Source organism: Lutra lutra, chromosome 13, assembly GCF_902655055.1.
Source record: "Lutra lutra chromosome 13, mLutLut1.2, whole genome shotgun sequence".
NCBI lineage: Eukaryota > Metazoa > Chordata > Mammalia > Carnivora > Mustelidae > Lutra > Lutra lutra.
This window is the reverse complement of record NC_062290.1, coordinates 41576903-41596222: the sequence shown is the minus strand read 5'-3', so window position 1 is coordinate 41596222 and position 19320 is coordinate 41576903. Positions and strand designations below refer to the sequence as shown.

The window sequence follows — 19320 nt, the reverse complement described above, 5'->3', positions numbered from 1 at the left end:
CGCGGTATGTTTCCCTGCCTGAAATCCACTCTCCCCTCTTCTTTTTCCTATAATGAAAATAAACACTATCCCCTTGCCTTTATGAAGCTCCTATTTCCACAACATCTTTCCCCATCACCTTTATGGCCAAAGGTGGCCATAAAATTGGCCGGCTCAAATTGATTTCTTTTTCAGTAGAACTTTCTGGTCGCAGTAAGTACATAAAATACGTGAAATACTTACTTTACACATGAAGTACACAAGAGCCACATGAGGGTGAGGGTCGTGGGTTTAGATTTTTGTCGTATGAATTGGAAGTGTTTCCAATAGAAGTAGTTCCATTAAGACTTTCTGGCTCTTTGTTCTGTAACAGTCGAATGCTAATTTTTTTGTAACTGTTACTTGATTTCGCTTCTTCAGACAATCCCAGTGCCTACCTCTAGGAGACCTGGGAAAGGCTGAGCCTTTGCAGTGTTTACGAACTGACAATTGATCAGTGAATAAGCCTGAGGAATGCTATAACATGAAGGGATGTGAGGCAGTTTCCCCAGTACATGGTCTGATTATAAAATTATGACAGTGGTTTCCATTTGTCGTTTGTGAAATCAATTTCATGACTTTATAACCACCCGGCAGAGGTGCAGAAGGGCACAGCTCTCCTGCATGGCAGCGAAGGAAGAGCAAAGGAGTTTCTGGCAAATGGCAAAGAGGCAACATCTGGGGAGAAACCATCCATCTCACTTTAAGGCCCTAGCTGCTGCAGGGGCTGTGTTGATGTGATCACTTGCCTACTGGTGTACAATGAACTGACCTGCCATCATTCATGCCCCCAGGACAGTGCCAGCCTTCATATTCCTTCAGCCCCAGTAAGCACAGCACACGGGAGAAGAGCATTTGGCACCTGCTGTCCCCAGGGTCTTCCTCACCCACCACTTCTGGTTCCTTTCGTCTGGAAAGACGACCTCTTCCAACCTCCAAGCGGCTGGCAGTCACTAGGGGAGACATCCGACAGGGTTTTCAGTCCCCAGATCTTTCTCGTATGAAGCTTAGGACCCGGGGGAATGGCATAACGGTAAGGACGGGGAACTTCTGGGATCGGAGGTATGAAGGACATTGTAAAAGAATAAAAAATATATTAATAAGTGTTCTAAGACACTGATGAAGCTGATTCGCATAGTGAATGGGAACCACGGTTCCTTGCACAAGCACGCAATACCCCCCCCCTTTTTTAAAGATTTTATTTTTGAGTAATCTCTATACCCATCATGGGGCTCAGACTCAGGACCCTGAGATCAAGAGTCTGAGGCTCCACCGACTCAGCCAACCAGGTGCCCCCATGCAGTGCCTTTTGGATACAGATATCATAATGCTACCCACTTCCTTAACTTATACTAATTGAAGTGATGAATGTACTGACTCATCCATCTGATTTCTGCTTTGGTGCCTTTGTGGTCAAAACAGGGGATAACCAGTGAGCCTAGAACAGAATGAGATTAAGTGATCTACTTGGGCGTGGAAACCATGGCTTTGACCTTATTGACACAGGATTCTAATTAGGCACATTCTCATGAGTGGATGTGTGTGTGAGTGTGTGTGTGTGTGTATGTGTGTAGGTTTTCTTGGACCTCTGTGTACTATAGATATGCCAAGAAAATAAGGATGTCTTTTCTCCATAACAAACTATGAGTGTATGAATCAACACTGGTAAGTTGTGATTAAGTCTAATGATTTAAAAAATTCTAAGGATTTTGGCATGGAAAGTCTTAAGCAACACATGTTCTAACATTTTTTTCGACACTAACAAGGTCTAACCGAAAGGGTTTCACCCTGTTGCTGGTTATTATCTCAGCCAATTTTGGTCCTATTTTGTACTTTCTTGATTTCAGGTCCTTCCATCTTCTGTCTATAGAAATGGAACCGACATCATCTATAATGTCAGCATAGTCTGAGGGAATTGCTAAATTTCTTGTATTTATGAATGCAAAATATTTAGTGAAACTATTTTTTAAAAATTTCTCCTGTATTTATGTGTTTCTCTTAAGAGCCTGATTTGACATTTGTTTTCAAGGCTTGGGTGGTGAGGAAAAACAAAACAAAACAAAACCTTTTATCTTTCCACATTAACCCAATTTTTTAACTGCTTATTTTTCCAACAGACATTTTTATTTGTTCTCTGGGTGTTTGCTTTCTCTTTATTGTTGTTTTCTGGTTTCCTCCAGTATCACGGAATGGTTTCCCTGCCGCTGGAGGAAGACGGTTCCCCATCCCACAAAAGGAAGGCCAAAGTCTCCATTATGAGCCAGACACAAAAGACAAGCAAATTGGCAGATAAGGTGGAATCCACAACCGACTCACACTTCCCCAGACAGGTAGGAAAATCTTCTTACTTCCTATTCACCCTACAACAGGCTGTTTGCTGGGCCATGAACCAGGCTTCAAGCTTGGGGATCACTCACTGAACACAAATGCTGTCTAACAAACGAAGACCTGAAAGGGGTGAGTGTGTGATCAGCTCACGTGAAGTCCAATCTACATTACCTCGCCTTCCCATAGGACCCGCTGCCCTCATTTCCAAAGAACTGCACGCTGGAATTAAGGGGACTTTTGCACTTTCAAGAACACCTCCAAGAGCTGTACGAGTGCGATGGAATTGCCTGGAAAGCTTGGAGCCCCCATACCGAGGTGGGACACGGGACGAGCCGCGAAGGCAGTCTGCTTGCATTATGCTCTGTGATAAGCTTGTAGACAGGAAAGGATCTGAGAGCTCAGGCTACATCCTCCTGCCCTCATTCTGCTTTGAAGGTGAAGAGGAAAATACGGCTCAAGGGGTGTTTCACAAATCACAAAACACGTTCATTAATTGATACAATTAAAGCAGGTGTTTACTCATTTTCTTTAATCATCAGAATGTCAAAAGTGTAAATCGAAACAGTGCTGACTTCAATAATGTTTTCTGCAAAACGCCATGGCATCCCTCAAGGTGGAGAATCGGGATAAGGGCTGACGTCCTTTCTGGTGACAGAACTACTCTAGTCAAGTTAGGGGACTGTGGGACTCTTTGTGCAGAGAGCAGACTCTAGAGGGTAAAGACCATGATGTGAACATGGACGATGTTTTTCAGGTGGCGGAAGGTAAATCCTGCCCAGCTGGGTGGTACCGTCACTCGGGGTACTGCCACTCCCTGGTCACAGAGCGGAAAGGCACCTGGAACTCAGCTGCCCGAGCTTGCAAGGAACAGTAAGAAACCCTCTTTCACATTAAGTAATGTTTTCTTTCATACTCTTTCTATTTTCTCATGCAATTGCAGGGTTGCTGCATTCTTTGGAGCGTTGAGTGTCCAATAACTACTTGGTTTTGTTTTAGGAAACCCAGGAGAGCTCTATAGTTCAGAATGGATTCGAGATTGACCTTGATAATGTGTAGTGACTTATTTCTCTACGTGAAAACCGTGATTGCGGAAATTCTATGTTCTAGTCTCTTTTGGTCTTCTGGAGAAAAGGGAATTTTTCTGGGTCGGCAGCCTTGCAAGTTCTATCTTTTTTTAAAAAAACTAAGTACAGATTCTTGTCCACTGATTTGGAAAATACATAGCAATGAAAGGTCTTATAGTATCAGACTTATGACAATGCCAGAGACAGTGATGATTATGAAACCAGACAAGTCGGACAAAGTGTCAGTGGGTAATGGAACACTTAGTGAAGGATGACTTGTGGTCAGATCATGACAACAAAATTTATCTAGCCCAGAAGGACTTTAAAAATGCAAACATACCTATCCCCGCCCCCCCCCCCTTTTTTGCCCACCTGGATATTATCCAGAACAGTGCAATTAGACTAATATTCCCCATGGCTGGAAATGGAGACTAGAGAGAAGTCCCTGGTGAAGGGCAGTCAGACCTTGCACTTCATCAAATTCCAGCAGTTCTGCTTATCTAAAAACACTGTTAAGAAATCGAAAGGGTGAATCGCTTTGGCAAAGCTCATCTCCAATCGTCCATCTGATCTCGGTCTCAAACCCAGAAAATACCACAATTCCTATCAACCAGTAACAAAAAGACAACCTGATGAAAAAAATAGCAAATGACTTGGAGACTTCATAAGGAAAGATATATAATTGGTTGATAAGTGCATGAAAAGATGCATCTGCATTAGACAGCAGGGAAGTGCAAATGAAAACCACAGTGAAATACCTCTTCCCACCCAGGATAAAATCACAAAGATTGACAATACCTAAGGAGTTCTCATACATGCTGGTGTACTGCAGTATAAAATGGTACAACCGCTTTGTACTATCTGGGAGTTTTTTAAAGAAGGTTATGTACATTTATCCTGTGGCTTAACATCCCTAATCCTAGGTATTTACCTGAAGGAGAGAAATATTTGTGCTAAAGGGGTAGCTCAGTTGGAGGAGCATGTGACTCTCGATCTTGGGGCCATGAGTTCAAGCCCCACGATGGGTGTAGAAATTACTTAAATAAATCAGAGTTAAAAAAATACACTAGAAAAAGACATTCACAAGAATTTAATAACAACTTTTTAAAAAAAAGAATAATAATAGTTTGGGTATGGGGTACCTGAGTGGCTCAGTGGATTAAGCATCTCCCTTCAGCTCAGGTCATGACTCCAGGGTCCTGGGATGGCACCCTGCATCGGGCTCCCTGCTCAGCAAGGAGTCTACTTCTCCCTCTGCTTCCCCTTGCTCATCTCATGCTCTCTCTCTCTCACTCACTCTGTTACATAAATAAATAAAATCTTAAAAAAATAATAGTTTAGGTCGTTTGTCTTTTTGTTGTTGATTTATGAAGGTTCTTTATATTTTCTCTATCAACAAGGAAATAGACAAATATTCTTCTTCTGATAAATCATTTTATGAATATAAAATGGAATGAACTATTAAAACATCCAACAATGTGAATAAATCTCAAAAACCTATAGAGAGGAAGCAACCCAACAAAAAAAAAATGCATATTGTATGATTTTGTTTTCATGAATAGGAATAACTAATTTACTAGTTGGTGGTAGAAATAAAAACAAAAACAAAAACAGTTATCCCTGGTAGGGATTGTAGGGTGACTAAAAGTAGAATGAGGTAAGATTCTAGAGTGATGGAGAGGTTCCATGTCTTGCTCTGGGTGGTTGTTACATAGAAATATACAACTGTAAAAATTCATTGAATTGAATACTTAAAATGGATGCATTTTACTGTATCTAAATTATAACTAGATTTTTTTTTTTTTAAGATTGATTGATTTTAGAGGGAGAGAGGGTGGGCTGGGGAGGAGCAGAGGGAGAGGGAGAGAGAATCTTAAGCAGACTCTGTGCTGAATCCCACTCTGGGCTTGAGCCCACAATTCCCAAGATCACCAGCTGAGCCACAACCAAGAGTCAGACACTCAACCAACCATGCCACCCATACACCCCATAACCAGATTTTTAAAGAGCTAATTAAATATTTTAAGAGTCTATGCCGTTTTGGTGGCTCAGTCAGTTAAGCATCAGCCTTCAGCTCAGGTCATGATCCCAGGTTCATGGGATCGAGCCCCATGCTCCTTGGGGAGCCTCCTTCTCCCTCCTCCTTTGCCTCTCCACCTGGCTTGTGACTATTTGCTCTCTCTCTCAAAGAAATTAAAAAAAAAGAAGTCTTTAAAAATATATTTTAAGTCTTTTTAAAAACTGGTCAAATCAACCCCCCTTTTTTCACTGATGTATTTTATGTTTTAAGTAAGAGTGCTATAGAGTTTTTTTTTTTAAAGATTTTATTTATTTATTTGACAGAGAGAAATCACAAGTAAGCAGAGAGGCAGGCAGAGAGAGAGGAGGAAGCAGGCTCCCTGCTGAGCAGAAAGCCCGATGTGGGGCTCGAACCCAGGACCTGGGATCATGACCTGAGCCGAAGGCAGCGGCTTAACCCACTGAGCCACCCAGGCGCCCCAAGAGTGCTATAGAGTTTAATCAGTGACTTTCAGGTTTTTGTTGAGTGGGTGGTATAAAGTAAGGTAAAGTATTTTTTTATTTTATAAATAATTATTGTTTAAATACATAACTTACCATATTGCTGTGTATTTAGGGACAATGAAGACATTCTTCCACCCAAATAACTGGGTGTCCTACTTTTATTTAAAATGTGTCTGAATGCATTGATAGCTCAGGTAGGAAGAGTGGTATAGATCTTTTTTCCTTCTTGAGGAAAGGGCTCTGTGTGGAATGAAAAGCTCTCTGATTCAGCACGGAGAAGATTGCAACATGTTCCAAGGAGGAGGAGGGTGTTGTTGTGTATACTGACCAAAATGAGGAGGAGTGCAAGAGAGCAGTTATACTCTATCCAAGGTTACCCCGATCAAATTGCTGTGGGATTCGTTGATGAAATACAGATGAGCAGAGCAACAGAACCCCAAATCTCAAGCTTGAAGGCAGCCTTATTGTTCCTCTTCCAGGGGTCCTCAGAGGACAATGCAGCTAACTCTGCCAGCCTATAATGAAGCTCTGACTGGTTCTTCCTGTTATGAGAAGAGTGAAGTCCATGTGTACTGAGCGATATCTTTCCATCCCTTCATCACTGTTGGCCTCAGGTCACCGAGTATCTTTTCTTAGAAGGACTGTCCTTTACTCTGATACTATGATCTTCTTGCTTTTTGGTGTCAAAATTCATTTCTTTTGAAATCATGGCAATTTGTAGTAATACTGGCATCTTCCTGGTGACCAACCTACATTAACCCCCAATATATATTTTATTTTATTGATCCACCTAATTGCAGCTGGGTTTTAATGGTGAGTACAAAGAGTACAAAGACTAGTTATGCATCTATTAATTTTCTCATAAATCTACTAATATTATGCAATTCCCTCATCCCAGTAATAAACCTGAGGCTCGAATTAATTTAAAAGTCTAGCTAGTTCCTCCTGCATTTGACCTAAGATCGCGTCTGTGACTTGGGTTTAAGCATGTTTATACCCTGACCCTTTTACTATAGGCTGACCTAGTTCTACACGCCTTCTTGCCAATAACGCCTTCCTTTTATATTACACAGTACAGTTTACGGAATTCCTTCACCTGTATTAGCTTATTTGACCCTCCCATCACTTCTGTAAGGGAAGCATGTATAATTATCTACATTCTACAAATAAAACAAGAGATTTGGGGAAGCAAAATCACTTGCTTGCGGACTTCATTTCTATTATACTTTCCAAAATAGTTCCTTAAGGACCGGGGCTATCTCGTCTCAGGTGAATCGAGAAGCACATCTATCTTAATTTTGTGTTGAACTAATCTAAAGTAGGTTTCAAAACTATGTATGAGTATTTTATATCTTTCATAGCAAAGATACACTGCAATTTTTATTAAATTGTGGACCCTAAGTTTCTTTTGGGTTGGAATCAAAGTAATCTTTCAGAGCAAACCTAAGATTCAATCAGATTCTCAGTTTATAAATTCATTCATTCAACAAATATTTCTTTGGGCACTTACTGTACTGGAAATGTCTAGGCCAGGCTGCATCTCAAAGTATTATCCCCTGTATTGGCCCCACAGCCCAGTAACTAAATCATTCTTCATTCATCAAAGAGCTTCAGAGAAATTGACACTGTCTCCATCCAGATACAACTGTCCCATATGGCAAGTCTTTATTAAAGATTTTTTAAATTTATTTGAGACAGAGAGAGTGAAAACAAGAGAGAGCATGAGCAGGGGGAAAGGGAGAAGCCGGCTCCCCACTGAGCAGGGAGCCCCATGTGGGGCTCGATCCTAGGACCCCAAGTTCATGACCTGAGGGACCAAAGGCAGACACTTAACCTACTGAGCCACCCAGGTGCCCGTACAGCAAGTCTTTAAGCCCTGCATTTTTACATCAGTGAGGTGTCATACAACCCTGACAATTCCTTCCCACATCTCTTTCTCACAAAGCTCTATTAAGAAGGTGAAAGTCACCTTCTTAAGTGCCTGGGTGGCTCAGTCCTTAAGCCTCTGCCTTGGGCTCCGGTCATGATCTCAGGGTCTGATCTATAATTCCCACATTAGGCTCCCTACTCGGCAGGAAGGCTGCTTCCCCCTCTCCCACTCCCCCTGTTTGTGTTCCCTCTCTCACTCTGTCTCTCTCTGTCAAATAAATAAATAAAATCATAAAAAAAAGAAAGGTGGAAGTCAATGGGGCATCTGGGTGGCTCAGTGGGTTGAGCGTTAGACTCTTGGTTTCAGCTCAAGTTGTGATTTCAGGGTCATGAGATGAGGCCCTGCGTCAGTCTCCTGCTCAGTGGGGAGTCTCCTTGAGATTCTCCTTCTCCTTCTGCCCTTCCCCCTGCTCTCTCTCTCTCTCTCCCTCTCTAAAAGTAAATAAATGAAACTTCAAAAAAAATGTGAAAGTCCCTAAATTTCAATGGCAGCGTTTAGCTCTCATTGAGTTGATGTCTCTGGACCTAAACCTAAACAATGTGAGTTCCACGCTGTGTTTGTTGATTGCATATGTGAACACACAAATGGTATTTAGAAATAGTACAAATAGAAGGATATTTTGTGTTAGAATAACTATTTTAAAATCTATTACAGTAGTGATGGAAAATTTCCATCTCCCATATTAATTCAAGGGTATTAAAGATCATAATCTAGTAGATCAAACATGGTATTATAAGCAGGTTCAGAAGTAATTTGTTCATATTACTTTGAAGTTATTTTGGTAAACTCTAGTCCCAGGGAATTATTTTAAGCTCCAGAACTGTGAGTTCTTTTGAGATATTAAACTGAGAAAAATTTCAGAACAAAAAAAAAGTTTTAAGGGACAATTCGAGTTTTTCCATCATATTTTAGAAAGAGACTATGTATCTGTCAGAAATAAAAACTCTTTCAAATTACACTTTATCTGTTTACCAGATTGGTCCAGAACTTAAAACATCTCTCAAATACCATTTCCTATGGCATTCCAGGATGTGTAAGAGAGGTAAAGATGAATACACATTGTATTTTGAAAGGATGAGAATGATTACCCCAAGAACAGTTAATACTAGTTATAGACATTTCAAAAAGTATCTAGCAGTAAGTTAAAAGCAAACTGAAAGGAAAAAGAAAAGATCTCCATACCCCTTTTGTTCGGTCTTTCTTAAAGAAATAATTTTAGACAACAGGGTTACCTCTTCAGTATAATTTTTCTCTGAACTCCGAGACCTCCTCTACCATTAAATGTTTATATTTACCCGATGGGCCTCCCTGCCTCCCCAGACCCATTACCTCTCAGGTTCGTTGTGTTTTCTTCTCCACCTTTTTGTCTTAAAAACAGGATTCTTCACTATATCAGACACCTGAATCTATGATAGCCCTGTATGTTGACAATACTGGAATTAAAATAAAAATCTTAATTAAAAAACATATATCAAAGGAAGAAAAATAGGTATTCTGGGAATTATCCATTCCTTCTATGATACAAAATTTATAGTTTTAACATTCCACAACTTGGGTATTTACCTTCTCATGAATTAATTTTAAGAGATGGCTTTAGATTTTCTAATTAGAATTAATATTAATATTAGTATGTTTTTGATTTGGTATCAGGGATATTATTCAATTCCGGGCTGTGTTTCCTGGAGTTCTCTTCCCTGACGATCCTTTACAGAGGGTCATTTGCAACACCCATGTTTCGAGAACAACAAATTTTGCTTTCCTCCTTGTCCCTAATCAGATTGCTAACTCAACTCAATCTTTATCTCCAATCTCCTTTCCTCTCCACTGGTGTTTTATTATTTTTCCAACCCAGAGGAGCTAGACTCCTAGATTAGGTATTTCTTGAATTTACATATTGTAATCTCATCTGCTCATTTCCTTAGGCAGTCATTGTACATTTGGTAATTCTATTATTATAAATCATTATCTATAAAACCATTTTGTTTTCTCCAAGCAGTGTCTGGAACCCCTGCTGGCCTGGCCTTAAAGAGTTACCCTGAAATACATCTATACTTAATCAGAACATCTCAAAGAAGTAGATGTTTATTTCTTTAACTAGAAAAATGAAAGTTTCTGTTTTTATTACTACACTTTGAATGCCTTCAAATTTCAGAGCTGTCCAAAGAATTTTATTTACGTGTTTCTATATTTTATTTTTATATCTCTCTCTATACACATCTATACAGAAAATGTTCACACTATTTTGTATGTATATGGGCATGAAGGAAAAGGAACATTTTTGTAAAGTAATCAACATACCAGTACCTAAATGTTTCTTTTATAAATAACTATGGTGTAATGTATTACCTGTCCTAAACACAGCTATCTTCCCATCTTGCTCTTTGGGGATTTTTGCTTCTTGCAGAGACAAAAAAGAACTCAAACTTGTGCTTGACCAGCACAAATGGATTTTACAAAGTCTGTTTGTGCAGTAGTTTCAAGAATCTTAAAGCAGGAGATGTTAAATATCCTTGAATAAGCCCTGTTACCTCCTAATGATGAAGGTTGCAGTTACAGCTGTAAAGGCATTAGGGGCAGAACAGGACGAGAACTCAGATCTCCTATGCTCTGTTCATGCTCCATATTGACTGGGGCAGCCCCTCGAACCTTCCCTTGATCTGCATATTACACACCTTTGGCATTTTGAGATCTAAACCCTCAGCCCATTAGAATTACCATATTGGATGTGAGAGGAAGGGAAGAAGTTGTGCTCTTCAGCAGAAGATCTGCTGTCACTGTCAGACAGGAGATGACAGTAAACAATGAGGTAAGAGCCAAGTCACAAAACCCAAATCCAGCAGCCTGAGGACATTCAGAGAAAGGGTAAAGAGACTTACATGTCTCAGAAGTCCTACAAGTCACCACTGCAGGACAGAACAATAAAGTACTGGTTTAGGTGGGAAAAAAATCATTAAGAAATGGATAAATTATGCTCACCATATGTGATCTGGAAAAACAGAGAAATGAACCGGAAGTTTGGAAAGACATCGGCAAAATGAATAAAATATCAGTGGATATTAACCAGGCAAAATCATGGTGACTTTGTCTCTTGTTTGAAACTTTCTATAGTAGAAAAAAAAAAAAAAAGGAGAAGATATGGGGTTGGGTAATTGGATGAAAGTGGTCAAAGGTACAAACTTTCGGTTATGAGATAATTAAGTCCTGGGAAGTAACGTCCAGCATGATGAATATAGTTAACACTGCTCTAAGGAATGCTTGGAAGTTCTTGAGAGAGTAAATCCCAAGAGTTGTGATCACAAGGAAAACAACTGTTTTTCTTTAAAAAAAAAATATATATATGTGTGTGTGTGTGTGTGTGTGTGTGTGTGTGTATTTAAATGAAATGATGGATGCTAACTAAACATATTGTGGTAATCATTTCACAATATAGGTAAGTCATGTCAATATGCTATACCCCTTAAACATAAAAGCAATTCTATTTGGGGAGGGGGAATGTTTATAGATGTTTACAGGAACACCTGCTTTAACTTCTACACTATTTATGAAGTTTTGACAGTGAGACCATGCTCATTTCATTGAGTATGAGCAAAGGGTCACAACTACGGAGATATTTGAGTAAATACACCAAGCACAAAATGTAGACCCCAAGTAATTTTATTTGAATAGTTTGGGTTACCTTACTGATCAAGTTAATTGGATATTTGTCAAAATTGTGCCCATTTAGAGATAGACTCCCCGTGAAAGGAGTAATATTTTGACATTAATTTTTATAAGTGAGTTGTTGATTTTTCTAAAACAGATGTTTATAACCTATTGAATTTGTGTTTTAAATCTCAGATAGTAATAAAATAAAAAATAAAAAAAAATCTCAGATAGTATTAAAAAAAATCTTACTTTCTTTGATGTCACCAATCCCATCTTACAGATAGTCATTAAAGTAAAAAAAATAGAGTATTCAAATCCTGGAAAGTCCTTTCTATATATATATATTTTTTTTTCTATTTTAAACCGGTTTGATTTCTGTTATGAATTTCATATCAACAGGAAAGTTGGACTACTTGTCACTGATGCTACCCTTTTTGTTTGTTTCCTTGTAGTCACATGGGCAGCCTTGTGACTGTTGTCTCCAGACAGCACATGCAATGGCTCTGGGACATCAGTGGAAGAAAGCCCTTTTGGATAGGTAAGTGTTTGTGCTGTACTAAGGAGGGAGGCGAGAACCTCAAGAGGGCATCGCCCTCCCATGGGCCAAATAATTGTGGCTTATAGTAACAATCATGTGTTAGATGTTTGGACAATCTATTTTTTTCTTTATTGGAGGGGTGGAGGGTCTGTCTTTCAAAACTCATCTCGGGGCGCCTGGGTGGCTCAGTTGGTTAAGGGTCTGCCTTTGGCTCAGGTCATGACCCCAGGGTCCTGGGATCTAGTCCCACATCGGGCTCCCTGCTCAGTGGGGAGTCTGCTTCTCCCTCTGCTCCTCCCTTGATCGTTCTCTCTCTCTCTCTCTCTCTAATAAATAAATAACATCTTTTTAAAAAATTTAAAAACCTCATCTTAATTGCATACTACTGTGATTGGTAGACATCTGTCTCAAAGAAATGAGCAATGTGGTTTGATTTATAGGTAAAAGAATTCAACAAATGCTATATCTAAAAGTATAAAATTGGAAATAGCTATAAATAGAGGATAGTTAAATAAATTATGGTATAGCCATATGAAGGACTATTTAATATTTAATGTTTTGTAAGGCATTGAATATTAAAGACATGACAAAGTGCTTTATGTTTATTGTTTCATCTAGGACATATATGTTGGAGCATGTTATATATTAAAGATATGATATATTTGTGACAGGATGCTAAGTAAAAAAGAGCCCAGAGCCATATGAAGCATAAAATAATTTAGAATATTTTATGCATATATGCATATGATATATATACACATCTATGCCCATGACTTATACATATATAAAAACGGATGCCAAAGAACTAGAAATGTTTATCCCTATTGACAGTTATTGGTGGATCTTAATTTTATCCCTTGTTTTCTGAAGTTTTAGTATCTTCTTCAATTTTAACAACAATACAAATCTCTCAGATTCTATTTTTAGGAGTAGAATTCTGGGGGCACATCCAAGTCAGACTTTTCACCATCTGTCCTAGAAGGTATTGGATTTCAGGGAACAATAGTAAACCCAGTTTTGGCTTCTCAAAATCTCTGTCATACTTAGTACATCTCTAAATTCTGAAATTTTCTGAGAGTATTAAGATAAAGCTGGAGAGCGGTTTTCTCTGCTTCCATAATGACTGATTTCAAGGCTCTATTCCCACAGAATGATTAGGCATAACTTCTCCTCCTGATCACTAACACAAGGAAAAAATCCAGAAGGAGACAGTAGTTCATTTTATTCTACCCCAAAATTACTGAGGGAGAATCACGGGAGAAGGTTATTCGCTACACAACTAAGACTGTTTTCATGGTTAAATTTGGTTGGGAGGTGTCAGATCATGCTCTTACAGGGGACTCTTTTCTCATTGTATTCTCTTTGTTTCTGCAACGAAGGAAGGTGAGGAGGAGGAATGTTTCTTTAAGAAAAATTACAACAGCTTTGCAACACAAGTACAATTTGTAGAGTAGCTAGTGAGAGTAGAGAGGCAAGTGGAGAAAAGCTGCTTTTTGTTGGAATTACAGCAGACGGAAAAAAACTACGTTCCAGACTAAAAATAACACCTAGTTAAGCTACTTTCAAATATGAAAACCGAGACATTTACATAGTGAGAAAGAACAACAGTAGACAAGAGTATACCTGTTTCCCCGGGATAGGAGTTCTGTCTGTAGAGTGATGTGAGTAATAATTACTGTTTACCAAACATATATGTATGTCAGGAACTTGACATGCATTATCTTATTTAATACTTAAAACAGCCCCTGATGTACTATGTTTATTGCCATTTCTTAGATGAGGAAGCTAAAATTTAGAGTGGTTAAGTAACCTGCCCAAAGATGCTCAACTAGTAAGTGGGGGATCCAGGATTTGGATGTGGATCTGTCTGATTCCAAAGCCATATGTTGTTTTTTTTTTTTTAATTTTTAAATTTTAATTTTTTTAAAGATTTTATTTATTTGAGAGAGAGAAAATGAGTGGGGAGGAACAGCAGAGGGAGAGGGAGAAGCAAGCTCCCCACTGAGCAGGACTCTGGGATCATGACCTGAGCCGAAGGCAGGCACCCAAACGACTAAGCCACCCAGGCATCACTCAGAGCTATACGTTCTTACCTGTGTCTTAGGATTCCCAGGCCCTATTCTGTGTTTTAGAACGTAGGCCTGTGTTTGTATATGATCACTGAACTTAAAACAATAGATGATAGGATATTCAAGCATAAATGTAATATTGGCCCATTTTTTGTTTCACATTAGGTTTGAATGACCAAGTGCGTGCTGGCCACTGGGAATGGATCGGCGGGGAAGCTGTCACCTTCACCAACTGGAGGAAAGGACCCCCTCAACGTGTGAAGCCCGGCAAGAACTGTGTTTTGGCGCAAAGACAAGGCAAATGGCAGATGCAAGACTGTAGGAAGGGCAAACCTCACAATTACGTGTGCTCCAGGAAAATGTAAATGTGGCTGATCGTACAGGTGCCTACTCGGGATTGCTCACCTATTTATTTACAGAATCTGTGCATATTGTTCAGTACAAAACAAGGTGTCATGACTGACTTAGTACATTTTTTTTTTATCATAGCATGTGAGTGATCTAGTAAAAAAAGGAACGTTGAAGAATTGTTCCAGGAGGATTGATCAATGAGCATTTCTTTCAGGAAGAGATACAATTCTTGGATCTCAGTACCTTTCAAAATAAGTACCTAAAGTATCATGTGGTACAAGATGTACTTATTCCAGAATATTTCCACCCTGTCCCCACTCCATATCTAAGTCCTCACCAAGCTCATGGTCCTTGGATTGTTTTTTGTCCCAAGACCTCAGTTTTTTGTCCCATTCTGAAATCTGTCCTGCCAGAGGCTCGTACCACTCCAGTCTGAGGAAAGCTAACTTTACCAGCTCATTAAATCAGAGTTGAACAGCAAAGGGTCGCTTTGTCCCTTTGGAATTTGAAACCTAAGATGAGAGGCTCGTGGATAAAAAAAGGAGAATTCTTGGGCGCCTGGGTAGCTCAGTTGGGTGGGCAGCTGCCTTTGGCTCAGGTCATGATCCCAGAGTCCCAGAATCGAGTCCCTCATTGGGCTCTGAGCTCTGCAGGGAGTCTGCTTCTCCCTTCTGACCCTCTCCCCTCTCATGCTCTCTCTCACTGTCTCTCAAATAATTAAAATCTTTAAAAAAAAAAAAAAGAGAAAGAATTCTCTGCGGTGGAAAAGGAAGGCTTTAGATGGGAGAATCTTGTAGATGGAAGCTCATTTGCAAAGCTCTAGTTCAGGTAAGAATTCAGAGACTAATTCACATCAGGGTCTACCCATCCCTACTCATGAGACAGAGCTCTTTTTCCAATAAAAATGTTGGCCTCGTACCTTCCCAGAGCTAATCATGACCTTTCCCCCGGCCTCACAGATTCATGAGAAATTTGAAGTAATGTGAACTTCTCTTTTCATTTGGGTATATGGTAAGGACTAACATTTCTCAAGGACATTTGGAATAGAGTTTATGCGAGTGATGTTTAACACATGGAAGAAAAACACTGCTTCCTCAGAAGTGTCCCAGTGAACAATGCTGATGAACAAAGAAAGATAGTACTGAAAACAGCACTTGAAAACCCATATTCTCAGAATGGATTTTGATATAACTTTGAACCCTTACATCTCTACTATTTCTAGAAATGGCATGCTAACCCAATTCAGTAACATAAAGTCCCTTATGAATTTATAATATCAGCTGAATGAAACCTTTTTGTACAGTGAAGTGTGTTGCAGCCTTGCAGGAACTCCCTTCTGAAATCAAGTTTTAATTACAGGAAATTAGAAACTTATTTCTGAAACATGTGCTCAAAATTTTCCTCTTTTCTTAATCACCAAAAAATGCGGTTGTACCAAATGTAACTAACTTGCTCTATGAGTAGTTAAGAGTAATTTCAGAGTCAAGATGGGGTTACCAAGTAGACTAAAGCTTTGGAGCAAGTTTTATTAGACTAACACATTTGGTAAAACGAAAATAAATGGAAGAAATTCAGTCCAGTTTCTGGATATAAAACATGTCAAGCTTGTTTTATTTCTGCTCATTTATCAAGATTTTTGGTATTAGAAATATTTACAAAGAGAAGTGGGGATCACGTTTTGGCATTTCTACCTCTCGCTTAAATTTAAAAGCATGGTGGCCTCGTGAGGCTCCTCACTTTAGGTATCCCACATAGGCTCTGAACTGATTACAACATACAGGTCTCTTGTGCAACACAGACACTCTCTGGTATTTAACCAAAAGATGCAAAACCCACCCTCCATACCAGCTCCAGTCCTCTCTGATCCACTGGCCTCTGCCATTTGGAAAGGCGAGATGCCAGATAATGTAGCAAAGAGTTGTTTACCTGAAGAATGATATCCTAAGAGGGAAAGTAAAAGCTCAAGAAATAAAGAGTTAAGAGGCCGCTCCCTTCTAGAACAACAAAGCTATAGTAACTATTTAAAACTGGGAATCCAGAACCAGGGCTGTTATGGAGAAACTGATCAGCACGGTAGATTTTATCATACTTATCTGCAATGACAATAATGTTTAAGTGTAATTGCAAATGCTAGTATAAAGAGAGAATGTTTTAGGATTTTTGTAGCAACTAGGAATACTAGGATAATATTTTTGAATGTTCCTGATCATGAAAGCATCGATCAGTTTGTAAAATGCAAGTAATTGAATGAGGATACAAACAAAAATTCTGGCAAGTTGGGGTGTTGGGCAATATTTATCATGACCTTTATTTCTTCCTCATGATTGAACTTTGACTCAGGGGAAAATTAAAAAGTAAATGATTGTTATCTAAAAAAAAAAAAAGAGAGACGGGGGCACCTGGTTGGCTCAGTCAGTGGAGTGTGCGACTCTTGATCTCAAGGATTGTGAGTTCAAGAACCACGGTGGGTATAGAGATTACTTAGAAATAAAATCTTTTAAAAAAAAGTAAATGATGGTCATGGTTCTTGCCACCTAGCTTGTCACTGTCACTTGTCAAGTTCTGGTGGGAGCAGGAAGGAAGGAAATGGATTAATGGAAGAATAAGGAATGGATGATTATATGAGAGTAGAGGGGAGAGAGGAAAGAAGGGTTGAGCAGGGAGAGATGGGACTGGTGGGAGCTAAGAAGGAGAGCATCAAAAAGAGGGACTTAGGGGCGCCTGGGTGGCTCAGTGGGTTAAGCCGCTGCCTTCGGCTCAGGTCATGATCCCAGGGTCCTGGGATCGAGCCCCGAATCGGGCTGTCTGCACAGCAGGGAGCCTGCTTCCCTTCCTCTCTCTCTGCCTGCCTCTCTGCCTACTTGTGATCTCTCTGTCAAATAAATAAATAAAATCTTTAAAAAAAAAAAAAAAAAAAAAAGAGGGACTTAAATGTCACCCGGCTCTTCTCCCCAGGTTTGAATACCAGTTCAGGAAAAGCCCCCTCCATCCAAGGGCATCAACCCAGCTAAGTAGCATGCAGCTTTTCAGAATCCTGCTATTTTTGCTTTTAACTAAAACATACATATGTATATAGCATATATTTTGCTGAATGTAAACTTAAAAACATATGATAATATTTCATCTCTTTCCAAGGAGTGGTAAAAACGAACCAGGTGACATTTTTTTCTTTAAAAATTTTATTTATTTATTTGACAGAGAGAGAGAGATCACAAGTAGGCAGAGAGGCAGGCAGAGAGAGAGAGAGGAAGAGAAGCAGGCTTCCTGCTGAGCAGAGAGCCTGATGCGGTGCTAGATCCCAGGACCCTGGGATCATGACCTGAGTCGAAGGCTGAGACTTTAACCCACTGAGCCACCCAGGCGCCCCCAGGTGACATTTTTTTTTACGTTTCTGTTTTTGTTCATTTTTACTACAGCCAAAAAGAACATGCACATAATTTTCATTAATACTATGGTTTGTATAATTCAAACCAGGAGCTGGTGCTGATTAATTTTTGCAACAAAGCAGCCTATGAAATGTACTGTCTCTAGCATTGTATCAAAATTAATAAAATAAACCTATTTCTACTTCTGAACTACTGTTGCTTGAGTTTTTCACAGTTTATATTTATTCTAGCTATTGTAAGAAGGGACAGAAAGGGAAACGCAACATGTCTTTTTTATCCTTGTTGTTTAAATCAACCTTTAGTTCCACAGCTTCCATCCATCTACCCAGCCACCCATCCATCTACCATTTATTCCACGAATATTATTGGAATATTGAATGCCAGCCCCTCACCTATTCTAAATACTGGAGATATTACTGTGAACGGGATAGGAAAGTAAAAGTAGAAAAGCATAGTTTATACATGCAAATTTCTAATAGTCTTTTTCTTAAGCATCAAACTTTTTTATCAGGGCGGAAGTCACAGTGGAAGTCACAAGGGCTAAGTACATTATCCCTTTTCAGAGTGGAAGGGAAACACACCCCATACAAAGAGCTCACGCTTTCTTTTGTTATATTTCTCTCCTGATTAGGAAACTGGCATTACTTCCTGTGTTTACGATCAGGTCAAGGTGTTATGGGTAGCAACTCTCCCAAATTTCCTGTCTCCAGATCAGGCAAGGAACTTAAATTTTCCAATCCAGTTTTCTGATTTTTGCAACAAAACAAGCAGTAGGTGTCTCTGCATCTCTCAGATCTCTGGAGCATCAGGAATTAAAAAAAAAAAAAAAAAGAACAATGATATCATCTCACCTGATATCCTTATTGTAAAGAAGAGGACGTTGAAGTCTTCAGAAGGTAAAGGGGGAAGAGATTAGCACTAGAACCAGAGACCTCCAAATCACAGGCTGACTCTCCAGATTATTCTACGTATTCTCATTCTTACCACTCTGAGCACTCTTACCACTCTGCTTATATTCCAGTAAAATATCTTTGACTGAAGAGTATGATAAAACTGACGAACGCTTGACAACATTATCGTAAGTAAAAAAAGATGGACAGGGAAGGCCATGTACTGCTGTATTACACGGTCCATTCATATGAAATGTCCAAAACAGGCAAATCTATGAAGACAGAAAGTAGATTTATGGTTGCCCCGGGGGGTGGGGTAAGGGGAAATGGAAACTAATTGCCAGTGGGTACCGTGTTCTTCTTGGGGTGTGGAAATGGTCTGGAATTAGATAGTGGAGATGGTTGTACAACATAATAAATACACTAAAAATGAACTGAAATGTGCGCTTTTAAATGGTGAATATGAGGTCATAGGAAGCATATCTCAGTAAAAATGCTATTAAAGATTGCCACATAAAAATTTATTTTAGAAAGCTGTAAATGGGTTGATATATTTGCTGCGTGTTTATCTGACTCAT

At 39.3% G+C, this 19320-nt stretch overlaps 1 protein-coding gene across 1 annotated transcript in view; it reads left to right on the top strand.

Moving 5' to 3' along the window:
- The window catches only part of FREM1 (FRAS1 related extracellular matrix 1), a 175368-nt gene extending 160289 nt beyond the window's left edge, over positions 1–15079 (top strand). Inside the window, exons 32-38 of the mRNA XM_047700950.1 lie at positions 813–1051; positions 1866–1913; positions 2199–2348; positions 2533–2661; positions 3101–3216; positions 11961–12046; positions 14281–15079. Of these exons, the coding sequence (XP_047556906.1) occupies positions 813–1051; positions 1866–1913; positions 2199–2348; positions 2533–2661; positions 3101–3216; positions 11961–12046; positions 14281–14480 (968 nt within the window). The 3' untranslated portion in view covers positions 14481–15079. The remainder of the gene's footprint in view (positions 1–812; positions 1052–1865; positions 1914–2198; positions 2349–2532; positions 2662–3100; positions 3217–11960; positions 12047–14280) is intronic.
- Positions 15080–19320: the final 4241 nt, after the last annotated feature.